We start from the raw sequence: 15,726 nt of genomic DNA on the forward strand, positions 1-15,726 counted from the left end.
ACGTCTAACCAGGTTTTTTTGTAGTAAACAGATATGAAACTAAAGGGGTTTGTGTAGTGGGATAATAAACTTTTTACATACACTTATCGACTTAACTTGCCGTCTTTTTAATGACATGTTGAGGAAATGCAACTTAATATTACACAAGTGAATGTGATTGCCTAGTGTACACTGATTTTGGAGTTCTCTTTATTGATATTGTGATCGATGATGAATGCATCGTCAATATAAAAGCAGTATAAATCTAAATTTCCTATTACTTCCTTGAAGAGTCTGTTTTCTACTTTGGCTAGCAAGAAGCTAAGATTGAGCCTAAATATGATGTCATAGCTATTACATCTTTTCTCTTTAGCATTTTTAAGCCAGGTTGGTCCAGTTTGGTTAGTATATATTTCGCAACATCCTTGCAAATTTTGCATAATAATAATAAGCGAACTCTAAGTATTTCTAACAATACACCTGATTTATACAGCCCTTTATATTTTCGGTATATAAAAATAATACTTTATACTTATTTAATTAATCTTAATTTACTGATTATATTTACCGGTATGGATGTTTATTGTTGGATTACGTTTCAGGAAAGATGACATAATGATAAATACAATGTGTAAATTGATTATTATCGATGTTAGAAGACATACTGCCTTATGTTTCAAAGTAAATTTGTAGTAGTTCATGAAGTACGGATTATCTGTTAATCCGCCAAATTATAGAATAAATGTTACATTTTCTCTTTCAAAACAAGATACAACTTTTGGTGTTGTTTGAACACATGAAGATGCAAATTAATCCAATTAACAAGGGATTTACTGCTTTCCACGTCAAGTATAAATTAATTCTAACTGATAGAGAGCGTGGCCTGTCTTATAAATACGGAAACTGAATTACTAGTTGTTAGTGAAACTCCGGAAAACCAGAAAATCTATAGAATGTCAAGAGCTATTCATGAAGGTAATAAATTGGAAAAAATGGCTTCTTTCAGATTAATCATAGGTATCGGTGAGGTCTATGAAGACTATAAAGATGATCAACACCAGGATCACCGTCAACCTCTTAGCGGATGAAAAGATAGAACAAGTGCGATTTACTGTTTCTTCCGAAAGCCGATTCACTGTTTAAGTGATTTTTGATGGACTGGATTCAGGAAAATTGTCTGTTCATTTGATTTTGGCAAAACTTATGGAGCTGAGAAGTTTGAATTGATGAGATGGTTGACAAGCTTGACTTCTGACGACATCTAGGAATGTTTCTAACGATGGAAATGATGTATCCCAAATTCTGTGAAATAGCTTTAATGACCTGAATTCACATAATTATTGAACAGAATAGAATAGTTATGCTGTTGTTTAAAATGTAATCACTTTGAACCATGATATTAATCCTATTTGCGTATGACACATATCTAATTAAAAAGGATGGGAACGATTTCCTAGCAAACAAAGGAAAAGTCGCCCGAACGTCTGTTAGTTTTCTTCGCTATCATTAAGATTTTTAATTTTATTTTAAGTACCAATCCTGCAGTGTATGCTACTTATGTTGATAGATATAGTAGTATGTAGCACCAATCGAAAGTGGAATACCTGCGAGCAGAAGACTGAGAGGATTGAAATGAAGAGGAGAAAAAACTTAGAGAAATCAAAACAACAACGGGAATAAAGGAATGATGAGGTTTGTAAGAGACAACTGGTGAAAGATGTGCAAATGATGTATTCAATGTATGGTTTTCATAGTTTACGAAGATACTATGTAATTTGTCATCAAACGAGAAATTGGTTATCCCAACCTGAGTTTTGGTTCACTGCAATCCTACCAAAAAAAATTAAAAATGTAGCTAACAGTAATAACTATGTTGAAAAGTTATCAACCTGAATTGCCAATTAGATTAATTTAGTGTATTCTTGTTTAACAGGATGAGTTTTGCGCACTGAAGTAATGACTGAAAGTGAAGAACCTGTGTCGAGATAGGATTTTTCCAAATAAGCTGAGGATGACTTGTCCTATACTTGTTTCACTACTTTCGGGTATTCGATTTAAAACTAGATCATCAATACAAAATAGCAAAATATTTGACATGCATTTGTGTTGAATCAGTTTTGGAAGAATGTGTTAATTTGACTAAAAGATAAATCACAAATTATTTTTATCGGCATTTAACAACACACAGAAGTTTTCTAATCCACATTTATTCACGATTAATCGAAATAACACCGGTCTAACTGGCAGAAATATTACACAAATGTTAAAACAAAGTGTTATGTTACTGATATGCACAATAGTAATAAGTTATGTAACGAGTACATCACAGATAAAACCAGTTAAGTTTAAAATTTAAATTCATATTTGTTGATTATCCAATATGTTAGCATTGCCCATATCATCTTGTCCATTCAAATCAATACGTGACAGAATTTGAGTTTCGAATGTATGCACTGTCGATATACTTAGATCCTGTTCTTGTTCTTCTTCCGATTCATTTCTATCTTTTGGACTCTGCTTATTCAGATTATGATCACTTGGGTCAAAATCAGTCAGTATATTTGAACCAATATTATTACCCAGAAAACTATGAGTAGTAGGAATATTTAGGAGTGTAGTGGTTGAACTAGATCGAAGCATCTATATATGGAGTGGAAAACAAATTTTTATTTATAAATATATGGAATTATTACAATAAATTTAAATTGTGCAGCAAATATGCATAGATTTATTTGTTAAAGCGTACTCATATTTAAAACGGGATATATTTCCCAAGTGTTCATCAAGATAGTGAAGTGTCGAAGACGATGAGAATAGTCGTAATAGGTAGTTACTATGCTTCAGTTATCAAAATCAAGTTACTAAAAATGTATATTTTTCAGTATTTAGTAAGTTTTCGGAGGGCACAATCACACTATTGACAGGGTATGCTGTGTACAATTTAAAAATATTTTACGACAGTAGGATTTTGGTAAACGAAGGGATTCACGACTATCATTTTAGCACTACATAGTAAGAAAACTGTTTTTATTCATGCTAAACTGAAATAGAATTTACACGTTAAATAAATCTAGATTGATCTGAGTAGTAGATATATTCGAGTTTTAGATCACCTCATTAAATATTGAGTTGACCTATCTAACTCATAATCTTAATAATACGTGACATAACTAGACACTCAATCAGTGCACGATGATCGGAATGTCATTATCAGATAAAAAACAAAACACATAAAGACTCTATGCTTCAAGCATGTTGATATTTATGTAATTTGGAAAAGAGAGGACTGCTTATTGAGAAGAAAAGATCAAGTGTTTGTGTTGAATATGCTCTGAGAGCTTATTGATTAACTTTGGGGACTATGATTACTTTTAAGTTTATTTGAAGTTCCACGCTCCTTCTTATTGATTCGCTGGCTTTCTTTGTAAGTAGAAAAGGTAAGTAGTGTATTTTACCTTCATGTTCTCCCTCATATATCAACTTAACGGTTAAGCGAATTTCATGAGATTTCCTAAGAATCTCTAGCTGCTTAGTATTGTTTTTGTGCTGATTTACTTGATCATCATACACCTAAAAGGCCTAGTATGTTTATTAGGCGGATTACGGCAAATTAGAAGGATATTCCATGTCATAACAAGCGAAATTAAGTTTAGTATACAAATAACCGAAGAAACATTTCATGATGCAACTAAGAATTAGTATGCACACAACAGTATCAATGAGTAAAAAGGTGAAGAACCACACAAGCTACACTGACTGTTTAATACAACGCAAATTTACGTAGTTTACTTTTAAGTGTACCTTTACTATAATCAATAGTGTGGCAAGACTAAGTATTAAATGCAAAATTTATTTGCAGGGCTTTTATGGGGAACGATTTAATTTGCAAATAATACTTGTTACAGATTGATCCCATTGGGGTTACCATTAAAACCAGGGAGGATTCGACAACTGTTTCTTTCAAGTACGGGTCTCCTTTATTTGAAGGAGTTTAAATTTGTAGTTGGTATTCTTCGTAGGTTAATAGTATCCTAAATGTGACTAATCTAAGACAAATACTACCCACAAGTAGAAAAGTTGTTTGTTTCAATTACTTGCATCGCTTCGGTACAGCGGGCTTGTAACAACTCGTTTATCTGAAGAGCTAATGCAGACCTTGCTTCTTCAGCTTCTCTTGTTCTGATACGCCAATGTTCACACTGCTTCTCTGCAGTTTGTACACGTTTACGTTCAACTTCAATACGATGTTCGGTTTCAGACATTTGTCGTGATAATTCTGTCTCAGCATTCAACCGTAATTGATCAAGATCTAGTCTATAACGATCTGACGCTTCTCGTAACTTGTTGCGTAGAGTTTCTTCCGCTTGTGTAGCATTTTCTTGAATTTTTTGTTCATAAGCTATTAGTTGCTCTCGAATTCTTTGCTGTTATTAAGGTATAAGAAACGTTAAGTAAAAAGGAAGGATTACAATTGGAAAAGAACGATGAATATTATACACTCCAAGAATGAAGCAATATTGAAAAGTTTTCAATCAAGGTTTGAACACCTCCATTCCGTTATGAGAAGGCAGAATGGTTGCAGGTGCTGATTATCTTGAGGAAACACCTCATTACCTTCAAAAGAACGGCTTCGTTCTCGGACCTTAGTTAATGCTTTCAGTCTTACAGTTCTTGACTATCACTCATTATAGATAAAGAGGTTGAGTTTGGAAAATCATTTGCACAACTTTAAGTGCCAGGAGTCAAGCACACTACATATTGATGTTTGTGAATCGGTTTAGAAGTACATTGGGCAAAAAATACAGTTAATTAGATTCTTTTATAAAACGAGTTTTTAATGCACGACTTTAGCTGTAAATGTCGTCTAACTTTTACTAAAGATAAGGTTATATGCTACATTTGGGTTATTTCATTTTGTAACTTATCAACACATTTCAAGAATCCACAAATCAATTCGATTATTTTTTAATGGTAATGAGATATCTTACAATTCAAATTAATAAATTACTGAAAGTTTGTTTTCATTAATATAATCGTTGATGTATTTCATTGGTTCGGTATAAGCTGATCTATCAAGTGCAGGTTTTATGGACTTAACCTTAGGCCACTTTTTGTATGAGGCCCAGTGATAATATACACATGTATACCGAATAGCTCAGTGGTAATGTCTCAGACTGTGGGGATGGGTGACTCGGGTTAGAATACTACAGATATAATTAGTTTCCTCAAGAATCAGGGCACACTCTGGTGATGAGTACCAACCAACTTAAAACACAGATGAAGGACAGTTTTCTGTCAACTATCTTCAACCATATAACATCTCGACATAGGGCACCCAATGTTGAGTAGCACAAACTAGTGTCACACTGCTACTTAATCGGTAAAATTCGATCAGCCCCAAAGGACCAGACAAACAGGACACTGGTCACCCCTCAGTAATTAATCGATTGTATACTATCCGTTTGGTCGAAACCAAAAGTATCAAACTGAGTTTTGCTAATATGAATCATTTGGTTAAAGGCAGGTCGCTCTATCCATACTAGGAAACTGCTTTAATGTCGAAAGAAATTCATATCCTAGAGAATAGGTTTCATTTTTCTATAATTGAGGAATAACAATAATCAAACAATTTTTCTCTGTCACTCGGAGATTAGAATGGCAATTAAATCTTCATCAGGCTTTACACTAATTTACAGTAGCATTTATATGCATATATGAAAATATTAAATAAATCAAGGCAGTTTGTCGATTAATGATTATGTTTAATTATGTAACCTTTTTCACATTCAAAAATTGCCTCAATTACTAAATTAATACTTCTTATTATATCAAAATATACGGTTAGTTCACCAGTCGCATAAAGCATGGCATAGATCCAAGCTGGCTAAATTTGTCGCACTGGATTAGCGCAACGTAATTGAACTAACAAAATGAATAGCAAAATACATCGAAAGAATATAGTGGCAATGTTAACGATAAAGAATGACTATTCGGAATATACTTTAAAATGAAAACAGATTAGTAAAGTATGTAGTAAGGAATACTGGGAATCAAGATTGAGTTTATCATGAGAATTTATGTGATTTTCGTCATAAACAACAATACATTTAACAAACGTATATAAATACATACTTCTGCAGTTAAATCAATTTGTTTTTGATAATCTTGAAATTCTAATTCATATTTTTTAGCTACTATAGAGATTTCTTCTTTTAATTTGTATATTTCATCTTTTTTCGTTTCTAAACTTTTTCGCATAGAGTCTTTATAGTGTTTTAATTGATTTTGCCAGTGTTCTTTTAATTTGGCACATTTTTTAATAATTAAATTTGATCCATTTTGTTGTTCTGTTAATTTTGTATGATATTCTTGTAAATTTTGTTCATAATTTTTAATTTTACATTTTAATTCTTCTATACTTCGATAAGAATCTGTATTGTTTCCTTCTAATTCTTTACATTTACTAGTTATTTGACATAATTGTTCTTCTAAAGACATTTTCTCCAAACGATGCTCTGCTTTTATTGAATTAAGCTCTTCATCCCATCTGAATACAAAAGATATTGAGAATATTGTGTACTATGATTATCATTATGAACCATTACAAACATTGATTGACTACCAGTACGCGACAGCTTAACTCCGAAAGTCTTTTTTGACTACCGTTGGTTAATTCCTCTGGAAATGCCGAATAATTTTGAAACGCTTGTCCAACAAAGTCTTTAATATTACAAGAGGCTTCACTAGCATATAATTTCTATTCACAACTGACCTGTCACTAAGTCGTAGCCAATGTCACATTAGTCTAGTTCTTCAGTTTATCGATGTCTCATACTGTGAAACTAAGTGACCAACTTTCGAATCTTACAAGGAGTATCAGTTCCCAAAAGATCACATTTGCACATCACTGACGAGTGCCGACTAGCACAACACTTAGGACAAGATGAGTTTCCAGCTGACTACCTCCAAACACCTAGCGTTTCACTGTACTAATCCTAAAAATTATTCCTACCTACGTTTAATTATTGATTTATTACATAACTGTATATTTTACAGTGTCTATTATACAAGCGTTGATGTGTTTTTCAAGCAAATTATTATAGGAACTAAAATATTTCAATCAAATATATGGCAGGGTGAACTTTTCACAGTTGTTTCGATCCAATCTCTATAATTTTTTAATAATAAATTCAATTCTTCACCATTTAACCCCTAAAGGTCAATAAAGATAAAAAAATAAATAATTATTACTGACAAAAAGTAATCCACCAATAATATATTCAAGCTATTGGTAAAGTGAGTACCCAACGCCTTTAATTTTATTTAGCCAGTTAGTTACGTGTGTAAACATACAATGTATCCAAGATACCGGTTAAAACGTAAACAAATGCACGCGCAATTCCGTAATATCATATATACGTATAAAAAATATATCAATATATACTTTTATGGTTTTGTGTCCATTATAATTTCTTAATAATAAATAAGATATTTAAATAAAACGAAAAAACATTTCGTAGTAGTTATTGTTCATAGAATAGATACGAAAACGTTTCTATGAATATTGATAAATTCCATCCAATAATAACAATGATAAAACTGAGTAATTCAGTTTTACCGATTTGATATTTAGATTTTAAAATCAATGTGTATTACAAAACAAAACTTGTTGAATGGAAACAACCTTCTTATGTACTGCTTTATTTCAAAGTCAACTACTAATTATTGAATTATTAATGACAAACTACAGCAAAGAAGCTCACTGAGTAAGTTGAGTAGCATAAAAGAGTGTTTCATTGTTGAAATATTGAAACAATAATTGTGTAATTAGTGATGTATTATGTTAGGTTGATAGATCGGTTAGATGTAATGTTACTACATACTTATTCCATCTTCCTCTTATGTTTCCGCTACTGTTGATATCACTATCCTTAAATATTTTATTTTTATTTTGTTGTACTGATGTGAATCGCAGTAAACTTAGGTGATAACAGGTTTGTACTAGGATAAAAAGTTATTTATGTTGGTTTGACACTCAGGTTGAAATAAACAACAAAAGGAAACTGTTGTTGAATCACCGGTGTACTATATTTTAAATTATATTTAATAAAGCCTCTAGTAGCCCGTTGTATGGTTTCTTAGCACTCTTATCAAAGAGTCAACATACATTAACTGATACATATCCAGCAAACTTCTCTTCATATCAAAACACCAAGTCATTGACAACCTTTATGTAGCTTTCATCCAAACAATTTGGCATAAAAATGTGATCTGTGTACTTATAAATAGGATAGTGCTAACAATCTATATGTTGAAGGTTGAAGTCAACGAGTAACAGACTTAAATTATGTTTATCCAATGTAAATAAAAATTCCCGTAATAAAAAGGATTATGGAATATAGATATACAAAGTATTTTAGTATAATATCTAACTGGCCACTTTTTTAAAAACAATTTTTAAAATGTAGAACGTAACTTTACCTAATAGAAAAAAGGATAAATGGTAAATGAACCAGAATTTAGTTTACTAGAAGAGCTTTGAAACCAATGAAAATATAGCATCATCCTATTGAGACATACAGATTCGCAAGATCAACGAAATTTGAAAGTGATAGGTAAATAAACGTTTTTGAAAATACAAAGGTATGTGCGTACAATTTCTTCTAAAGGAAGTCAACTAGATTTCATGTTTTTCAAAGTTTCATCACTATTCGTTTAAACCAATTATCGATAATAATCATAGAACTTACTGAGCACGAACTGATTGATATTGGTTCTTAAGTTCTTCTATTTCTTTATCTTTTCTATTTTCAGACTCTTTAGCTAATTTTATAGCAAGATCTTGTTTGGCCTCGTTATCTTTCCAACCTCTTGTCAAACGACCTAAAGTTGAATCTAACTGACGTAATAAAATATCTTTTGTTGAAGACTCTATTGTTAAAGAATTGACAAGAGCTGTTTTACGCTCCAATTCAATAGAAAGTTCATTAATCGACGACTGTTTTGCTAATAAGGATTTTTCAAGATTTCTTATCTATAAAACAGGAGATACATATATTTGAACATTAAGCATTCTAAAATGAGCTTCATCCAGTGCAGATTACGAAATAAATAAATAAAAACGACCACTCCAAACTTTTGATTAATTTACTGATTGGTGTGAAAATTTATATGCAACTTATATTCTCGAAATCTAGAAGGATTCTGTTAAGAAAATAAACAGTTCTGAAAAGATCGTAATTACTGAATGAGACCAAAGAAGGTCGATATTATGTCTAGGTTACTTTAATTATATATTAAGTCAGTGATTATTAATTACAGGGTTCTATTAACTGTATTACTGTTACTGGATGCAAAATCATAGTGTGATAACTACTGGAAGGAAAACGCGGTGCGAATCATAAAGATGGATAAAACTGACATATACTGAAAGTTAATGAATAGAAATAATGAAGATGCGTTGAAATTGACTGAACTAAAACCACCTTAAATTAATATGCAAAATAAAGAATGGTCTTTTACTTATACACTGTATTTTGGAGTGTAGTGTCCACGTCAACTTATTTCTAAATCCACACTTTTTTTCAGGTAATTATGTGAATTAAATACGTACAAAATTTTTTATTGAGCACTCATACATCAGGTTTATCGAGTCTATCTATCCCACATTCGGGTATTCAAATTAGAGAAAGGTTATCTAAATCCAGACAACCAACAAATTGACAGCGAGTCATATAAGAATGTATGGATCATATATTGTGAGAGCGAGTGATACTCCTTAACAGAATGAGATTCGGTAGGGGTAGAAAGGTATGGACTTGTGATGTATCACAAAAACAATTGGACGTCTAGAACAATAAACGATTTAATAGTCGAGGGTTTAATAGCTAAGTTGATAGACTAATCTAACTCTAAGATCACACTTACATTTATTTGAATAGGATTAATAGAGACTAAGATATTTACAGCTGGAAGGGACATTCTCTTTATTTTACGTAAGGAATTCCATCAACTTGTACAATTCTGCGGAAAAAGGAAAATATGTTACATAGATAACGGGAGATACTATTTAGGTAGACTGGATGTCAGATATAACCTCGTATACATCGTCATTAAGCATCGAATAATAAGTTTTGGTATTCTGAAGACTATAGAAAAACCCAGTTGCACTTGAAATTATTTGATTGAAAAGTATAGCAGCCTAAAATAATTGATTATTGTAATGGGGTTTAGGTTGTTCAGTTTGGAATATTCTTTCTAAAATCAATTGTTGCAAACTTAATCCTAAAAAATAATTACACATTTACTGCATCAATAATTATGAGTGGAACTGTGTAAATAGTATTTACTTGATCGTTTGACTGCTTCAATTCGGCGATCAGTTTCTCAGTATTCGATTGGTAGTCGCGTAAATTATCTTTTATACGCAAGGAAGATTCTTCAGAGTTTGGCGGAGCAGCTGAGGCAAACGTTTTAACTGTTGTGGGGAGGTGTTGATTTTCCGACAAAGCAAATCCATTTTCATATTTATGAAAACAGGATTTCTCAACTGAATTGACATTCTTCAAATTTCTTGAATCATAGTCCACTGGATTTTGGTCTACTGTAGTAAAATGAGCAAGATTGTGATCAATACGACGAGACTGATGAGCATAGTGATGAGAATTAGTTAGAACGCCTTCATTTCTGCTTGTAAGAAATTGGAGTTTAAAGATTTATTTAAACAAGCAACTTAGATAGAGAAGATAATCAATATGAATAATGAAAGTTGAGCACAAAATAAGCGATAAATAATGTGTAATTTGATCCCGGATGATGTTACACAGTAAGTGGAACAATTTAAAAAGCATTAGATCGATTTATAAGAGGAATAAATTAATCAGCTATTTTACGGGAACAGGTTAATATAAATGACATAACATCTCAGTTTTTTCATACGTAATAATCAGTCAAATAACTCCCAAGGAACTCGTTTATCGAGTAAAATTTAACATACTCAGCATTGCGTACATGATGACTAGTTATACTACTCAGTTACTCAGATGTAATTATGTAGCGTAGCAACTAAACATGGGATATCCGGTTGAAACCCAAAAGTTGTAAGCTGCCATGATTTAACCGTAAGCAACCGAAGTAAACACTGCTAACATATCGTGTCTAAATCACCCGACAGGAAACTAATGAAGTCGTCTTTTAGGGGTACTAAACATCTTCAGCTGCAAATAAAACCTAGGTTGACATAAAATCCGAAGAAATCGTGCGATACTGGCTACTATATTCTGCACAGCACAAAGAATGGGATGATATAGTTAAACAATAATTAGGCCTACAATTCATGTATTTGTTTTGTTGATGTATGAATGACTTAAGAAATTCATATCTTTCAATAATTCGTTTGTTCAGTGCCACAATTAAGTGAATATCCTGAACCTAATATTCGGTATTTAGGAATTTTACTCTACGACATAAAAGGACCTATCCTGTTATTTAGTTGTTTTGACTTTTGATAACAATCTATTTCAGGATTTACGTCAATAACTCAAATTCCTCATCAGCTATCATTTGACCCCATCGAATAACTGAGCAATATCTATAGACTTCAGTTCTAATCTTACGTTTCAGTAAAATCAAAACATGTATCATCAAACCATAAAATCCTAATTAATAGTATGACAGTGTTAAAGATCAGTTGAATTGTTTTTTACAGTCTGAAAAAGCTGTGAGTAGTAGTTCAAAGTTATGAATCAACACTGATCAAAGTATACGACGAACATCTTAGAAATATACCCCATCATTACAAGCTATTCATACTAGTATCAGCCTTACTAGTGATTCACCTGAAAGACATTATTTGTCGATAAAACTGTAGGTCAAACAGATTTAGGCAAATTAAAACCTTCTGACAATGTTTCCTCGACAACATTAACCTCAAAATCTACAAGACATTCAGCACCGTCTTCCAAAAGTATACGGCTGTGAAAGATACCACTTGTTTATGCAGCAGACTTTATTTTTTGGGTATGTGAGTCTAATTAAAAGCAACCTTATGACAGACCAAACGTGTAAATGTATTGGTTAGGGTAATATTATATGAACATGAAAAAATATATACAGTACTTGATCTTGCATAGTAATTCAGAGGTTCTCTTCAGCAAGGGATCCAGATTTTCAAAACATCTGTCAATGTCAGATGTGTGAACCCTGAAAGTCAACTATAGCAACACTTACATTGAAAACTTGATTGCAGAATAAATGCTTAATAAACCAAACAATACTGTAGATGTTTAAAATTCAATGGCGAAGATAAGATATCCTAAAAGCTTCCAATACACCATACTTATGAACCCACCTCCTGATAAAGTGCAAATCTGAAATACAGAAGAAATCCTGCAAAATAAACAGCCCAGGTAGTGGTTGAATAAACAATATTGGATAAGATCTGTGAACTCCCAAAAGTCTTACTTTTCGTGCATACTCTACTTGCGTATTAACGACCAGCCTCAATTCACGATCAAACTTGTAGATATATGATGATTTATATGATTTAGGGAAATTAAGAACATAATAACTAAATTAGTCCCAGACCACATCGTAACTCTTGAATACAAAAGTCATTCACTTGAACCCATGAGTTATAACTTTTTGCTTCCTGAGGTGAGCATGCAGAAAACAATTATCGGGAGCAATACGTCAGGGCTTCTAAGGTGACAGACTTTGTTGCCAACAATTCCGTTTTTCAGAGTGGCTTTGCAGTTTGCATCTTTAGTACCCTCTGTTGACTCTACGAATGACAATGATGATGAAATATAATTCATTAATTAATTTCGAGCACCAAACGTAGATTAACTCGGTTGTGTGAAGGTGGCAACAAAAGACAAATAAAAGATGTTGTGGGATGGATTTTTTGGGGCATTTATATGCAATGAGTCGGAAGGGGAGAATAAATAAATTATGCTTAGGAATCCAACTAACTCTGAATCCATGAAATAAGTTTACGTTTCAGATAATACGAAAAGCAGAGAAAGAGTGGTAAAGATAAATTTTGTTCTTCCAGCTTTAAGACTTTCTCCCATTATCATACTTGAATGCAAGATATTGAGACCGTCGGAATTCTATTTTTCCATAAAATGACTTCTCGTAAAATTTTGGAACACATTTTCAAATACTTATATTTAAGTGTCACAAACAGTTAAAAAGACTCAATAATAATATTAATTACATTCAATTTATTGCTTAGATGATAATTAATAGCTCCACTTTCTCACAAATTACGAACAAAACCTCCTTACAAATGTTACGGTTAAAAATAAACACCTTTGTGTTAAGCGGCTAACAATCAGACTAGGTGTTTTACCTCAGTTAAAAATGGCAGGACTGGATTGTGATACCGTTGAGCATGGCGTTTGAAGAAGTGTCTTGAACTCTTTTATGTTCGCAGTCTAACGGATGCTTGAGTTGATGACTAAAATGACACACAAGTTCCGACCGAATCAGACATGATCGCTTTCTTTAAGGGTATATGAAATTGATTGTTGATAGGAAGGACGTATTTGACCGATGACCTTTTAATTAGATACGAAGAAAATAATAAGAGTCTCATGTCAAGTTGTACTGTTCTCTGGTGTGTAACGTTCAGCCTCTGTTAGTTTGGGATCAAGGCAAAAAGCACCTTGTGTGACAGTGGTGTGTGTAGAGCAACTAATATGACGTAGAATCTTCTAGAGAGAGGACAGAAATTAGAAGAGAGTTCTAAGACTAGGCAAAAACATGGAATTCACGAACACTTAGCATTCGAAGTAAAAGTTATTGTCGTAAGGATTTCAGTACTAGACGGGAAGTGATGGTCGAAAGTTTGCGTTCAGCTAATAGTGATTAATAAACTATCGATGTTTTCATAGTGTCGGCCAATAAGTTTCTAAAATAAAGTTATGCAATTCTTCAACACTGATGCCGACCTCATTAGTATTTTGAACACACTAGCTAAAGGCACTCGATCACACATTTGCGCTGGATCACGAGTTGGTGCGCCGTGCTAAGCATCCCTTGCAATTGCTATCCAGCAATCGCCCCTAGACATACCGAAGGCCTTCTAAATATATATTCGAACCCTTTCATTTCTGACTTCTGAAATGAAGTGAACTGATATACTTCGATTAAAAAGTTGTGGCATGTAAAGCTCTTCTCGAAATGCGCATAACTGTGGCAACGTCAAAGATATTTATATTCGAGTTTGTGGAGCAAGTATCAAGATCCATTTAATTAACATTCTACAAAACTACCACCTTATTCATATAGTTGTATTGCAAATATACAATGGGTCATTAGTCATAAATCGACAATGTTTGATGTAGAATAACGATTGGTAATTTGTTTTAACGTTTAAAAACCTTATTTTGCTTCTACAACTGACTCTGGCAAATATTAGAAATGTCGGAAAGCGTACAAGAATGTTTGCATTTGTATTTGGAAGATAAAAACGGTAAATCTCGCATAATAATTTATCTTTCAGTGACACATGTCGAAAGAGCATTCACGTTATTGAATTTAGCGTCCAACTCATGGAAACCTGGGAAGAACTTTGCCTATACAAGCCATGATATATTACATTTGGCTGTAGTTGCTGCTGAGGTATAAAGCTATGGATAATTTTCAATTTTTCTATATTTGCTTTTTAGGCAAAGCTAAGCGGTACCGCCATTTCTGTCATTAATGTTTTTGAGAGTGTTTTTGGTGGTAATAATGAATTTTCAGATCTAGTGTCATTACTTTTCGCCGAAATATTGTTTCAAAAAAGTGAATTTTCCATTGTAATCTTTAATATAAAATAATATTGAGTTTTAGAGCACGATAGGTCTGGCTATGGGTCACGTTGAAAAATCGATTTACTTTGCCACTGAGAGTGATCACCAAATTATTGTCAATAACTTACTGATTCTTTTATACAAGTTTGTACGAATGAAAGCAACATTATTCAAGAGAGCAGAAATACCTCTATTTTTAAGGCCGAAGTTAAAGTTGCTGATGGATATGCATATTAAAGATTACTCTTTTATATTACGTTTTGGAATGTGAGAGTTTCATATTGTTCAAACTATACTTGTGTACATTTTTTGCCCAAACGCATGAAATATTTTCAAACAAAAACATTAATATAATTAATTTTTTCAAGGATGGCTACTTCACTAATTAACGAAACCAGTTTTCCATTTTCAGCTAATTATAGGGTTAGAGTCATTTTTTTCAAATATGTCTTAGAATCTCTTGTAATACCGTTTTCCACAATAAATTTTCGGCCAGTCACTAGTTTTCCCATCTCAATGAATTACAAAACTGCACAAAGAGTTGGAAAGTGAGAAGTGTTTGGCCAATTATAGTTACGTAATTAATTTTTCATCAAACTGTTAGAATGTGACTATAACAGTATCCTCTTGGTCAAAATAGTTTTGTTTATTCGAAGTCATTACAAAATTGGTGTTTAGCTTGTGTAAGATTTACTTTAATAACGACACTACTTTTGAGAACATCATCTTTTAAGTAAGTATGACAGTTAAATTTTGTAGATATCGGAATTTTTATACAATATTTTTCTATCCTTCAAGAGAGAAATGTGAGATTTACATTACTCACTTGCTTAATTAATTACGCCTATCTCCCCTCATGGAGCAGCATAGGCTGAACTCCATCAAACTCAACCATGGGCAATACTTTACAGTCGCTATTCATTCTTTTGATGCCTGCATCCAATTC

The 15,726-nt window shown here is 32.5% G+C and overlaps 2 protein-coding genes across 3 annotated transcripts in view; one reads left to right on the forward strand and one right to left on the reverse strand.

The window, feature by feature from the left end:
* Positions 1–2,113: 2,113 nt before the first annotated feature.
* MS3_00007454 (uncharacterized protein) lies at positions 2,114–13,536 on the reverse strand. 2 transcript variants are annotated; one of them, XM_035730039.2, is made up of 8 exons: positions 13,334–13,536; positions 12,208–12,347; positions 12,097–12,180; positions 10,329–10,665; positions 8,730–9,013; positions 6,112–6,526; positions 4,074–4,403; positions 2,114–2,619 (listed from the first exon to the last, which is right to left on the reverse strand). In XM_035730039.2, coding segments are annotated over exons 2-8 (1,734 nt in total). In that variant the 5' UTR covers positions 12,210–12,347; positions 13,334–13,536; the 3' UTR covers positions 2,114–2,337. The 2 variants fall into 2 exon arrangements, with proteins under 2 accessions (XP_035589206.1, XP_051066261.1); XM_051215731.1 differs by lacking the exon at positions 13,334–13,536 and having other exon boundaries at positions 2,175–2,619; positions 12,097–12,347.
* Positions 13,537–14,406: 870 nt separating this feature from the next.
* Positions 14,407–15,726, forward strand: part of TTC40 (Cilia- and flagella-associated protein 46) — a gene marked incomplete at both ends in the record, with an annotated part of 102,767 nt that continues 101,447 nt past the window's right edge. The window contains 3 exons of the mRNA XM_051219317.1: positions 14,407–14,607; positions 14,655–14,786; positions 14,821–15,047. Of these exons, the coding sequence (XP_051066262.1) occupies positions 14,407–14,607; positions 14,655–14,786; positions 14,821–15,047 (560 nt within the window). The remainder of the gene's footprint in view (positions 14,608–14,654; positions 14,787–14,820; positions 15,048–15,726) is intronic.

This window comes from Schistosoma haematobium, chromosome 4 (assembly GCF_000699445.3).
Source record: "Schistosoma haematobium chromosome 4, whole genome shotgun sequence".
NCBI classification, from domain to species: Eukaryota; Metazoa; Platyhelminthes; class Trematoda; order Strigeidida; family Schistosomatidae; genus Schistosoma; species Schistosoma haematobium.